This window comes from Lepisosteus platostomus, chromosome 24, assembly GCF_059453375.1.
Source record: "Lepisosteus platostomus isolate fLepPlt1 chromosome 24, fLepPlt1.hap1, whole genome shotgun sequence".
In the NCBI taxonomy this organism is placed as follows: domain Eukaryota; kingdom Metazoa; phylum Chordata; class Actinopteri; order Semionotiformes; family Lepisosteidae; genus Lepisosteus; species Lepisosteus platostomus.
In genome coordinates this window covers 7,183,840-7,198,481 of record NC_142634.1, presented here as the reverse complement: position 1 = coordinate 7,198,481, position 14,642 = coordinate 7,183,840, and the positions used below count along the sequence as shown (strand labels likewise).

The window sequence follows — 14,642 nt, the reverse complement described above, 5'->3', positions numbered from 1 at the left end:
ATGCTCCTCTGTCCTGTTGCCACTGTTAGTTTGCAATGTTTTCTGTCCTTTAAAAATACCATCTAGTACCTCCTGCCTAGATTAATTGTGATCTTACGTTGTGCTCAATGTAGTGAAAATTCTACAACAAAACTGGAATTCACGGGTTATTGCATCTTTATTACTTGTGGGTAAATGCAATGTGCTCTGAACTTATGTAGGATAATGTGTGTGCATCTCTGAAAACAAAGTTCTGAGCACAGGGATTGAATGTTAAACCCTGATTAAGCAATTTCAGCAAGCTTCAGATTCTGCAATCTTGAAAGACACAACAAGATACTGGGTCCCATCTGGTGCACTTTAATTCTGTCAGGACGATTTGTTGTCATGTCAAGATTTGTGATCATGATGCACTGAGTATTGTGGTATTAGCAATGGCTGTGTCTCAGTAATTGTTTAAAATTTCTTTTACTGAGGTCATATACTGTAACTGCTTTAGGAAAATAAGGAAGTATGCCGGTTTCTGATAGAAAATAAAAATTCATTAAAACATTGTGTTAAGTGACTACAGATGACTTGTTATAGATTGAAAATATGTGAGAATTAATTCTGTAGTATTTCTAGTTTTATTCAAATGAAAAAAAATATATTCACATCATTTTGACTATAAAGTACTGTATTTTTTTAGCAGTGCATTTCAATATACAGTATAATCCTCAGTCTCATACAGTGTGCATCTACTGTTTTAGAGACAGTTGCAGAAGTCAGACTTTTGATAGATGTTTTTAATTTCATGCAAGACCTTCTTTTGCAAGTGCAAAATCCTTGGTAAATAATTTTAAAGAGTAATATAAGTATAGCTCATTATATGAAGTTCTTTTGTTTGTTTTGAGATCACAAACGCAAGGTCACAGCTTAATAAGCTCTTTTACAGGTTGCAAATTACTCTTATAAGCAATCACTTCAACTAAACATCATTGAACCATGGAGTGAAATATGAATAAAACAGATAGTCCTGACTTGCATCCATGATGATATATTAATGTTTTATCACTGAAAACCTTCTAAGCCATTTCTGTAATCATAAAAATGAATCCTATATTTATGTTTATGAAGTACTCATGTTGTGAATGATTGCATCAAATGAAAATTAAGTAAAATTCAGATTTAGCCAGTCTTTTCAAGTAGATAAACATTTGAAACTTTGGATGAACAGGAAGCTTGCTTTATTTAAATTTATCTCCCCTCAATTCCAAGCAGTGCTTATTAAATTGTAGGAGGTCATTTCTTCGTTAGAAATTTGCTTGAAGGCCTGGCTGTCCTTCAGAGTGTGGTTGCCAGACTAGCACATGATATAAACACCATCACCAAATCCAAACCTACAAATAGTCAGTCACAGCATCTGAGAAAAAATATAAGTAAACACTTTGTGGTTGCATACCACTCAGGGGGAAGAATTGGCAAAGTCGTCTGTAGAATGGATTCCTTACAGAATATAGATTACAGTACATTCTATTCATTCAAAATATTTGACCTGACTCCAATCCAGGAAAAAATCAAATTAAAGACTACAGTTTAATGTCTACTTTTATGATTGTTGTTTATTGCACTACCAACTGGAGAAAAAATAAGTTCCTTTTATTCTTATCAATATACAGAAAAGTATTAAAAAATACATTTTATCTTAGAGCTTTTGGCTGCATAAAATCTTTTTTCCAGCCTTGTCCTAAACTTGTGATTTGAGAAGTATATATTTAACAGGGTGTTACCACTGCATAGGTTTTTTTCCACACAAGGTAATAGTAAATAGTAAACTTTTGTCTTGGTATTGCTGGCTATGAACAGCTTCTTTACACCAGATTGCAGGTAGGATCTCTAGAGACAATTTGTGAATACTGTAACCCTCCCATGAGATTACTCGCTTTCTTCTTCATTTCTCTTCTTCAGCTTTAGCTGAGCAGCGTCGGAACAGAAGTTCTAAGAGGAATAATTTACTTACTTACAAAAGAAAGCTCTCCAAATTATTGTGAATTCTTTCAATATTCCCCAACGAAAGGGGGCTCCAATGTAAGGCTGCCCTACTTAGATGGAAACATTGGAGAGTCTTACTGTAGTCAATTTGAATGATTATCTTGTACTGGTCCAGCACCACTTTTGTTTTACACACTGTTGTGCTTTACAATATGTGTAAGTCAGGTAAAATAAAATGATTTAATTTCAGGCTGTTATTGTGTAATGTGTTATTTTGTAAAGGGTGTATTGAGTTTCTATAGGTACTGCGTCATAGTTCCAATAGTGTATTTTCAAATGCTTAACAGTGTCTTCAGGTTAAACCAATACAAGTCAGCAAAACCATAGTGCAAACTAATTGTAAAAATAATGTCTTCAGTAATAATTACATCATTGTCTATACTGTTTTTACAATCCTTAGATATCTGGTAAGATAAAGCACACTCTTTAAATAAATCAATCAATTAAATTAGGCTGTATGTTTGTGGTGACTCATGAAAAAAAAGTATTTTGTTCTGTTTTGATCGTGTCTTTTGACATTTGACAGCAAAATTAAAAAGCACAATCTCTTTGGGAAAATAATGTCTGAAGAAAGGAGGGATTTCACTGCATGAACTGTTTATCTGTGCAAAAGTTAAGAGAGTGCAGAGTGAGTAGGTACACATGGTTGCCATAGGAATCTGGCAGCTGGTGCAGTTTGAAGGAAGCTTGGCAGTCGAAAATGGATGTGCTGGAAGGCCAGTCTCAAAACCATGTTTCTATGAAAACCCATGAGCTGAGGAGAGTTATTACAGACCCGCAACACATTCTGTGGTTTCTAGAGAGAGAGATCACTTTCTTATTGTGGTGGTTCTGTTTGTTTGTGGATTATACTGGAATTGCAATTCCAAAAGGATGTGACTCATTTTATTAAATGGGTTTTTGTAAAGTGCTTTTTTATTTAAAAGGGGATTCTGTTAACGTATTCTCTGTACCCTGTTTCCATGGCTTTCCAATGAGAGCAATACCCATTGCAAAAGTGCATTTCCATTTTAACATATCCTCTAGTCCAGCTGTTATAAAATTCTCCACATCTCTTTTACCCTGGACTATAGGAAGGAGCAATTTATTGTTTTCAGATTCACAGTGAGAGCTTGAGGTTTGCGAAACATCAAGCATGCACTGAAATAAACTGTTCCTCACTTCAGCATATGGGTGCAGAATGGTTTGGGACCCTTCTTTGCTTTTTAACACCTGTAATGAAAGAACCACCCTCCAGGTGTATAGAGATTTTGGATGCTTTCTGGAAAGCATAAACAGTGTTATATTAAACAGTAAATGAGATTTCAAATATCTGTCTCGTGATCTCTGAAAGAAAGGGGTTTATGTTCTCTTTGTGTCTTCACAGGTGCAAGCAAATGGCTTACCCTGATGACCTCCCTCAGATTTCTGTGGTCTTTATATTCGTAAATGAAGCCTTATCGGTGATCTTGCGATCTGTACACAGCGTGGTCAATCACACACCTGCACACCTGCTCAAAGAGATCATCCTTGTTGACGACAACAGTGATAGTGGTAAGAGGTATCATAAGTGCATTATGTACATACCCTCAATGAATTGTGACATTTTCTTTGTCATATCACAGCCCCTTAATATTATAGGCTCATACTGTATTACCTTCTGTGTGAACGTACATGCTGAGTTTGTAAATTATTTAACAGTGTTTCAGAATATATTGTTAAGGCAAATCAAATTAAAATGTGCATTGTATCAGTATTTTTTCTCTGCGCTATATACTGTATAATATATTATCATGACACTCAGAAAGACCTTGATAGATTAATGGCAAAGTAGGGACATCAATAATACCAAGCCTTATGAAATTTAATCTTGGCAAACGTCTCACTTAATTTTTAATTTTACTGACTTAATGTGTAGCAATTTAATATTTAGTGCTGATTAAGGTAAAGGAGTGGAGTGATTCTTAGCTGATAAGAGCTAAGAAATAAGAATTCCCCAATTCTGAAATAGAGTTTTGACATCTAAATGTACACTTATGAATAAAAACATCATGGATATATAGTATTCTGAACAATAGATGTTGCCAAGTAACCACATTATGGCAGCCAGTTATTTTATCGTATGTAATATAAATTATGCTTGGACAATGAAATTCATAACCTGACTAGGAAATCTTATGAACTAGAATTTTATGTTCCAAGTATTCTGAAGAGAGAATGTTTTTATCACAGTGTTTTAACAAAATGTGTTCTCTAAACTTCCCTTATTTTACTATCTAAATTTGTCTTTTTAATATCTTTTAAAAGCCAGAAATTGTTTTGGAAAAAAAAGAAAACCTAGCAACCTTTAAGAGATAAATATTCTTAATACTCTTCATTAAAAAAATGATTTCATTTTAAAAACTAAAAATGCTTTTCAAAAAGATCAGAGAATAAACAAGCAGCAAGCAGCATTCAGGCACCCTACCTTTTAATAATCTTAATAAAGGTTTCTATTAAAAAGAAAATCCATATGTGACAGACAGAATGACAGAACTCAATTGAAAAGAATTGATATGTCTGTTAATATAAGAATTTAAGAACTTGTTATTTAAGGTTACAAACATGAAGAGGTCTTTCAACACATCTAGACCCTTGACTTACTAGTATCTAATTGAGCCTAGAATCTCGGCTATTTAAAAAAAAGATAACGGGTTCAACGGCATAGCTGGGTAGCTTATTCCAAATACCACCAATCCACCTTTATACTGTTACTGCCACATTAAAAATATGCAAACAATTATGATTCATAACACATTCCATACAGTGATCACTACATTAAATTATACTTTAAACTTTATAACTCTACAACTCTAGTGTGGCCCATTATATAAACCATCAGACAGCTTATGTGAACTTTTATTTTTGCAGTTTATCAAAAGGACAGGCATTAACCAAAGCAGCAAGGAAGGTTATTGCATATTTGCCTCTTGAATAGTGCCAGAGCATTCTATTCCCTTGAAAGCGGATTGACAGCTTTATTATTGTAACCTTGATCTAATTAGCAGATTGAATTTTCGTAGACTATAACTTGACCACATCGCTGTAATTTCACTCTTTTTGTCACCTTAATCAAACTGTCTCCAGTAATTTAACACAATTTGAGCCCTGGAGGATTATACTTAGACATGCTTAGGAGTTTAAAAATAGCACGCGTTTATTTAATTTTTTTTTAAAGCGAGAAAAAATTATGAGCTTAATCCTCCCATGAACCTTTGTCTGTTATTTTCTGAGGGATAAAAAAAACCCTGAAGTTCCTGTTTTTGTCTACTCATCTGGGAGAACTGTAGGCAACAACATGGAGTCCTGAGCTCCCTAAGCCTTGCCAGATTTTAACAGTGACAATACACTGCATTCCAAAAGATAGCTGGAGTTCAATCAGTTGGTATTTACTCTGTCTGGTCCCTCTGGATCAGCTGAAAGGGAATGCAGAGCATGAATAACATCTTGAAAGGGAACTTGGAGTCAACATTGGCACATCGAACTCCCCAAAAGACCTTTTAAATGAGAGCCTTTTATAGCACTAACATGGCAGGCGGGATGGTAACCTTCTCCTTTTGTTCACCTTTAATGATCAGCGATGGTTACTTTGTGCTGATCTTTATACTGTTCTTTTAATACGGAGCTATTAACATGCAGGGTCAGCAAGTTTGCCTTTTCTTTCTGTTTTTTTCCCCTTTCCTAAAGGGAGTATGAAAGAACAGCAGACAGATTTTGATCTAGCTACTGTAATAGTTAGTTTTTTCCCTTCCGCAGTTTAGACTCGGGGTTATTCATTCTGGGTTTCTGAAACAAGATGCCCAAACTCGCTTAGCTTGACACTGATAAAAAGAGAAAAGTGCTCATATTGCATTTCAGTGCGGGTAATGGTATTTTCTGCATTTATTATGCAAAACTGGAACACAAATACACAGTGTTTCATTGATGTTATCTCAATAAAAGTTTAATGATCCCCTGTAATGAAATACTGTCTGAACAAAGATGAAAATAGTTTAATTATACCAAATGAATTTTTTATATATGAAATAAACTACTTTTTAATGAATATGATGAGTGGATATTGGATTAAAATTCACATCTGTCAATCAACCAAGGTAGGTTAAACACTCAATCCTGATTCTATTTTGAAATAAGATATTTAAAATTTAAACTTACTTTTGCTTTCACGGTGAAGTTTGTTTTTGCTTGAGTCCTGTTCTTTATCTGACTGTCATTTATACAGTATGTGCCTGACATTCTATGAGCAAGTGCAATGAAATTTATAACTAAAAAACAATCAACCACTCTCTCCCATGAAGAAAAATAATTTCCTTAATACCTGCCAGTGGCTGAATCTATGCGATTTTGTAAACTGATATTATGTCTCCTAATTTTAAGGACAGGAATTGAGATGGCTGGTTTATGCGTTATGTCTTGTGAGGTTATTTCCTTAAAAAACCCATACTATAACATCATTATATGTGATATATTCTTCAGCAATGTATTGTCAGTGCTAATGAACATTTCATGAATTCAAACCTCGTATCCAGAAGAGGCCAGATAACAAGTGCACCAGGTATTATTAATGAATACCCACATACTAGTCACAGATATGACTTCAAGTTAAATATATGTGATGGACTGGAAAAAAAAACTTCTATTTCATACCCTGATTCTGATGTGTAGTCTAAAATGTATATTACATAGTGATGTATGTTTGATGAATGAGCATTTGTTTTTCTTAGTGTATAAAGCTCTTGACTATATTGATGAGCAGGACATTTATCAGGATGTGAGTCTTTAACTGTTGTTCATCTGAATGATTCAAGGACTAAAATTCATATGTTTATGTGTGAACTTAAACCTGGGATATTTTTCAACTGCCCCTAGTTTTTCATCCAGTAATTCTAATTGTACTGTAATTGTATATATTAAGGTTCAACAAGGAAGAAGGCTCCACAGCCGAAACGTTGTGTTTTCTTTCTTCTCTTTTCAGCATGGAATAAACCTATTACTTGTTCCTATATAAAGGTTATGCAATTCTCTTTGTAAAAATGTTGGGTTAGGATGATCAAATGTCTTGTCACTTGAGCATGTCAGTCATATTTAATTATATTCTGTAAGGCTTACATCCATAATTTCCTGAGTAATCAGAAAAACTCTTACTTTGAACTTTTATTTTTAAGTCACACTTAAAAACAAATTCTTCATGCCAATTGTTTTTAGGCTGTGCCTTTAGACCAAGCAGCTTTGTCAAATGACTGTAAAGTTTTGTTAGTGAAAAGTCCCATTCTGGACTTGAATTATAGGATAGCATATGACAGAGACATAAATGATGTGTGGTATTACTGGCTTCTACTGATTTATGTTAACAATAGAAGCCAGATTTATGTTTCCTACAGCTAGAAGGAACGTTCTACAAGCATTTTTCCCACAAAGCTAGATCATTTAGATACCTCCAGGGAATATTTCTGACATTGATCAATCTCTCACAACCATATGTCCCAGTCCAGAAACAGCTGTACAAGTTAAGTTCTTTGACAGTTTGTTCTTAAAAAAGGACACATTCTTGCGAACTCATAATTGTGAAAGAACTTCATACGTTTTCTGGGTGCTTCTCTGGCATGTGATATCAGCCTACACAGTCCTGAAGACAGAGCATTTGCTTGGCACTTGCTGGCCAGGCAATAAAGCAAACCTGCATCTGGTCTCCAGTAGTGAAACCTTATTCATACTGTAGATCTTGTGATAATGGACCTTAATGACCATTCATGGCAATACTGTTGTAAAAATTGATATTTAAAGATCAGTAAAAACTGACATAAGAACTATCATATTAATAGCTTATGTCATTACTTGAGTCACTACATCACTCATAAGGTCGGATATGAAAATAGACTGCTTTTAAAAAGAGGAGCAATCTGAAAGCATGTGCATACTCTATGTTTAGATGTTTGGACTTCAGCTACTTACTGTATGTTTTGTATGTTAAAGTTCTTCCATATCACAGACAGTACATCTGCTATATTCCTGATTCAATATTTTTTTTTTTGCTGTAGTGGAATTAAAATTCAACCTCGACCAATATGTCAACAAAAGATACCCAGGCCTGGTGAAGATTGTGCGCAACAGTAAGAGAGAAGGTCTAATCCGAGCCAGGATTCATGGATGGAAAGCTGCAACAGCACCCATTGTTGGGTTCTTTGATGCCCATGTGGAGTTTAACACAGCTTGGTGAGTAGCTCTTTAAACATTCAATACTCTGTATGCACCGTCGACCTTCTGCATAATTTTTACGTATAAGGTTGTTTCCTGACTACAGGCTACATTCCAGCTTTATGATACTCCAATTTACTGAACTGATAAAGTATGTCAGCATTTTTATCAGGCTGATATGTCATCTCCTTTAAACAAAATAGGTATTGACAATTAATTTCACATTTCTTACAATAAGTTACTTTCTCAAGAAAGTATGAGTGAATAAATAATGGTTGATGTGGATCCTTTGACTGGGAATAAAACTATGAAAATGGGGCAGAGATAATCACGAGGCATGGAAAATAAATATGGAAAAGAAAGAAGAAGGACAGAAAAGCATTATAAGGCCAGAGCTTTCTGGATTTTTTGCCCCTGGGGCCTAGCTTAAGAAGCTTAATGAAATAACTTCAGAGGGTCTCAACCCAATTTCTAGTTGACATCTATGCTTACCACAAAACAAGCAACACAACTGGCCTTAATCGACATTTAATTTGAGACTGTCAGCCTAGACAGTCCTTAAGACAGAGTGTTTGCCTGGCACTTGTAAAGCTGGCCAGACAATAAGGCAAACCTGCATCTGGTTTCCTTTGAAACCTTAGGTCTTGTGATATGTGATACACCTTAATGAGCATTCATGGCAATCCTTAATAACCTTCAGTGATCCTGTAATCTCCTTAGAATGGTGAGAAATGTTGCAGCATGTCTATGTCAGTGTTGAAAGGATTTGGGTTTGCATTTTGTGGTACTTTTCACTTTATACCCACATAGTTCTGGAGGAAAGGCAAAGCTGCTTGCAAAACAATGATAATAATGATTTGTATTGTGAAAGCATTTGTTTTGCTTTCATATAATATGGGATAAATACAATTAGGTGATGAATCATGGAGAAATCTGACCCTGCATTAGTTGTTGAGGGCATTTTCTTCTTGAGGGTACTCTGTTTTTTTAACTTTGTCTATGAGCCCTGTAGTAAGACCAACGGACATTTCATTTGGCATCTGTCTCAATCATTACAATACTGTAGCATTGGTTACCAACCATGTGAAGAAGAAACAGAACTGCAGGTATCATTGGGAATAGATGAAGACTTGCGATTTGTAGTTCTGTGATGATAATTGATACCCCTGTGGTTCCCTCATCTGTTTGCCCATCTGCTGCTTTTCAAAAATGAATGTTTCTTCCTTCTTCTACTGACCCTTTCACCTCTACAAAATCTGTATTCATTGTTTCTGATGTTCAGTCAAATGCTTTTAGTAACTGAATATCCGAATTTCCTTTTGATCATTTTACCTACAGTACAGTATGTACAGTACAATCATGCAAAGCCTTTTTTAATGCATCCACAGATAATTCTTAATAAAACTATTATTCTCCTAGATAGCCGAGGACTTTATTTGAAAGATGTGGCTAAAACCATACTCTGTTAGCGAGATATAATTTCTATACTTTTATTTCAGATCCAAAGCAAAGGGAGAATGGAATCCCTGTGATAGAAACAAAAAGGTCACTTATACCTAGAAGCATTCATTCACCGCATTTTGAATTAAATCAAACTGACTTGCAAGTACAGCCAAGAACACTAAGCCAAAAGATTTTAGATACAAAATGAAAGTGTTCCCTAGCTCCAGAAAATCCAAACATGTTTTTTTTTCAAGTTGCACAACTGGTACAACTGCCTTATATCTTATACCTGAGCCCAAGTGATTGTACAGTATCTTGTACCTGAGGTATGTCACTAAACAACTACGGCAGGGATTTCCCAAGCAGTGGCACAAAATTGACTGAGAGCTGCCAGGATTGGGTGAACTACAGTTGGCCAGAGTCCACTCTCCTTCCAACAGCTCCCTCCTTTCAGCTTGCAGTGCAGTCAGTGAGCACCACCTCACTCCTCCTGTCAATAAAAAGTTTTCAGCAGATGCTGTGGGACTCACGGTGTGAACAATAGCAGATGAGATTTCCAAGTACAGGGGAAGACATTGCAGTGTTCCCCTCCCCTCTGTGTGAATGTGATGATGATTATTAATGCTATTAATATCGTAGCAGGTAATATTGTAGCAGATGCCCTATTCCAGGTTACCTTACAGTATGGAAGATTTACATAATGTGGAATCATGAGGGTATGGAAAAAAATCATTTATGAAATAATGATACTGGTACCACAAACATACAGTAAGAACTAAAATAGTATACACGCAGGAGGTGTAGGTATATAAATACTACTGGCACGTATTCCATTTTGCATTGAATAAGAGCAATTAGCAAGCTACAATATCGCTCTCATAATTAAAAATAGTGCAATAGAGTGTATAAGAGTCATTGAAGATGTAGTTGAGAGCTGAGGGATCACAGGTGCTGTCTTAAATGGATTAACAGGCTCTGGAAGTAGGAAAGTGGAGAGGGTGTACAGAAAGTCTGGTGGAATGTGAGTGGAGAGATAAACAATTGAAAACAGTCAGAAGGAGAGTGGCTGAGATATCAGCAGATGAGAACTAGGTTTTTGAATTGGAAGCGATCAAATACGTGCAGCAACAGGGAGCCGGTGGAGAGACTAGAGACTGGAGCAGCATGATGAAAGCTAAGAAAGGGAGATACAGAATTCTGAATTCTGTTGCACTAAGTGCATAGCACTGGCAGGAAGGAAGGCTAGGCAGTTAGAGTAATCGTCTAGGTAGGATAGTACCAGAGCCTGGAGCAGAAGCTGGTTATGCGCAGGCAGAGTTCCCCAAGATGGAGTGGCAAGGATGTGCCATTCCAGAACGGGTAGAGGTGGAATCAGGATTAAATGAGATGGAGAGGTCCACAGAAGGGGGTGAAGGATAAGGGAAGTAAGGAGATCAGACGTTGAGTGTAAGGTGACAGGAGTGCATGCAGGGAGAGACAGGAAAAGTCATGGGAGATTACAAGGATCATGGTGGTAAAGGCCTATCTTTGCGGCATAAGAAAAATAATTTGCAATTCCAAATCAGAATCAATTTCTTATTGATCAACATGCAAAAGTAAAGACATAAAAGGAAAATCAGTCATTCTGAAACATTGCAATTTGGTGGCACTCAGTATACAGTACTCTTGGTGTTTCTGCAGCCTTTTAAACCAGCCTCACAGTTCAAGAATGAGAATTTCATCCTGTTGTTGTAATTTTGTCAGCAATAATTTTTCATGAATTACATGAGGTATAAATAATTCAAACAAGGAGGCTGAACAAATAAATGAACAAAGTCAAAAACTGCACCTGTATTTCCAGACCTGGTCCCACTTTGGCAAGAGAAATCACCAACCTACCAGAAAATGTAGACAGGCTTGACTTTTATATTTTAATTGATATGGGTTTTTTACATTAATGTGCTTTGTATGGATGGATAAAACACCAGATAAAAGGAATCTGTTGAATGGATTTATGAAAAATTAATCAGTGCAAGAGAAATATCAAGGCGATATTAAATTATATACTCTGACAGTCCAGCTGCTGGCAGTGCTACAGTACGTAACAACTTTTTGTTAATACAACCAAGGAGCTAGACAGAACTAAAAGAAATACATACTGTATGTTTTTGGCAACAATTTCTCCTAATGTTCTTTTAGAATTTGCAAGGAACGATATCACCACCTGGAGCTATTGTATTTAGTTTCTTTCTGAAATCAGAATTATAGTTGGGTCTTAAGTCATTCCCACAGTGTATTGTGGTTCTGCAGATCAAGAGACACCTTTCTGTGTGGAGGTACGTACATTTGGCTTAAGGGGGAAGCACATGGCTTCCATCTGATAAGAACGTGGCTTTAGTTGCTTCTGGGTACAGTAACCCTGTCTGCTCTTAATGTGATCCACTGGAGCTTGGCTGGCTGTCTGCATGAAAAAGTAAAGCAGGCAAACAAGTAAAGAGAGAAAATTATAGTAGGCCATTTTGTGGGCCTGAGAAACATATATATTATCGTATGCATAAACCTTGAAGTCTTTCATGGGTATTGAAATATATATCTCACTAAAATGTTTGTGAAAAGCAGTGTTTATAGCCTTAGCTTTTATGGCTGTTTCTCTAAGTGCTTATTTATGTGTGATTGCATTGCACTCTTCTGAGAAAACCCTACCAGTGTTTTCTGCAAGTGTTTCGGTGTTACCATTAACTCTTTAGTATTAGAGTCTTATTTTGCTGATGTTGTAACCTCTCCCAAGTGCTTGTAACAAAAAACGTTGAAAAATTACTTTGATTTGTTTTCATTTTTACAGTGCGGAGCTAAATGGTTTTGATTGTTTATTGTTGGTCATAGAACCTATGGAATGATGGTGTCACCTTGTTTTTGAAAAGGGTGCTAAATTGCGAAAGAGTTTTGAAATATGATGCTAATAGTTCAGTTGAACTTATGTTACATTGCATCTTGCATTATCCAAAGGCAATGGATGTTGTTCGAGAGAGAGTTTTAAGATGTTGTTTTTGCTTTAATTCCTTGTGCTTTCAATGCATATTCTTTCATAATGTTTCAACACACCCTGTAATCTCAGATATCAGTACTCTTTGTAAGTGAGAAAGCATTACTCTCCTGCTTTTATGATTTTCTTTCTTTTCCACCACAATGTGATGCATGATGTTGCAGCTTTGGTTAGATTATTAATAATTATTAAGTTCTAATCATATCCATATATATTTTCCTATAATAATAGGAATCATGGGCTGTATTGTATTTACTTTAGCTGCTGTGGAATAAAAATCAGAATTCATCCATGGTGTTATAATGAAATTTAGCCAATCTATTTTGAAAGTACTAGTCCTTACGGTGCACCTCATATATATTATGCATTAAGCAACCCTGATTTTGTTCAGTTTATAATGTAGCTGATTTGTGGCCATCAATATGGTAACAAAAGCCAGAACTGACTTTATTGTGTTGAGGAAAACAAAAGTCCAGGGAATAAAAACTATACATGGCAACATGTCAGGTAAATAGGAACAAATTGTGTCTCAAAACACAGATGAAAGGGGGCAAACCAATTCACATTTGCTTTGATTGTAGCTGCCAAACTACTGTGATGGAGAAAGAAATGAAGACTGTTTGTGTAACACAGGAGATTATAAAAGGCCATTCTTTGCTGATCCATCCTAGGAGCAGGGAATTAGTCCTTAAACATTTTTTTTTCTGCTGAAAAAGAAAAAATAAATGCTATTTACTTTTTGACAGGCACATGTTGGTTGTTTATTCCTCCAGCAGACAGATCCCTCAGTGCGACTGTGTCCCGATTCACCTGTCAGCCTCTCTTTTTCTCTCAAGTTTTTTTTTTTCCTCCCTGGAAAATACTCAATGTTGTAGGAGAACAAAATTCCCTGTTGCAGAATAAGCAATCTGTGTTGCTGACACACCATTTACATTAACATTAGACTGATCCTTTAAACCTTTAAACGCACGCTCTACTTCCTTCTATTCAGATCCATGTAAGTTTTTGTGCAGGTGCTTATCTTACCAAGTTACTGCTGTCTGTGACAATTTATTCTTAATATAAGCCGGTTTGCCTACTGAGATGAAGGAGCCAAAATTTAGAACTGTACTGTATATACAGTACATATGTATGCACAAACAAAACTATAAAAAAGAGCATTTGATGCATTTTTCAAAAAGCTGGTGTTTTTATGAACCTGAGTGTGGACAGTTTCTTCTGGGTAGTTGTGAATGAAGCTAGATCCCATTATCTGATAACGCCCGACATGAACAATTTAGGCAATCCTAGATATGCCACATGAGAATCTCATCAATCTGGGGAACTGGAAAGGAAATGCTAAAGAGCCGAATGCTTGAGGTTATGAAGGACAAAGCCAGGACAGATAGAAAACTAGCCTCAAAAGATTACAGGTAATGCCAGGAACAGTGTGATAGTGATCATCAGAATATGATGCAGAATCTGAACACCTGAGGCAGCACAATGCTTTGTGGGTCAATAGCAGAATCTGAAGCTTTCATTATCCTCTCTCAATGTTAGACCTCGATTTAATGTTCTCAAGAGTGTCAGGGTAAAAATGAGAGCTTTGGGCAAATAAACATTATTTAGTTTCCCCTGAAGAGTAGAGAATCTACCAAGAGAGAACACAAAATAATCTATTCTTTGCTGCCTTCATTCTTAAAGAATAGAAAAAAACTTCAATTAAACCTGTATTTATCTTTCATTGTTTTTTAATAAATATTCATTTCTTGTGCAAGTGCTCAACCCTGTCTTTGGAAGAAAGCTAGAGTATTAAATCCAAAAAATTTACCCACCAAAGGGGGGGTAGAAAATAACTAATTTATCTATGAACACTAATCTATAGGTTTGAAATATGTTTGAAAATGTTTATACTCATCCAAAACTCACATAAAATTAAACGTTTCTCTGAAAATGGGACTGTATTGGAAGAAAT

The 14,642-nt window shown here is 35.7% G+C and overlaps 1 protein-coding gene across 2 annotated transcripts in view; it reads left to right on the top strand.

The window, feature by feature from the left end:
* Window positions 1–14,642, top strand: part of galnt9 (polypeptide N-acetylgalactosaminyltransferase 9) — a 147,258-nt gene that overhangs the window by 22,840 nt on the left and 109,776 nt on the right. For both annotated transcript variants that reach the window (XM_088618116.1, XM_088618117.1), the window contains 2 exons: window positions 3,377–3,543; window positions 8,067–8,241. In XM_088618116.1, the coding sequence (XP_088474242.1) occupies window positions 3,377–3,543; window positions 8,067–8,241 (342 nt within the window). The remainder of the gene's footprint in view (window positions 1–3,376; window positions 3,544–8,066; window positions 8,242–14,642) is intronic.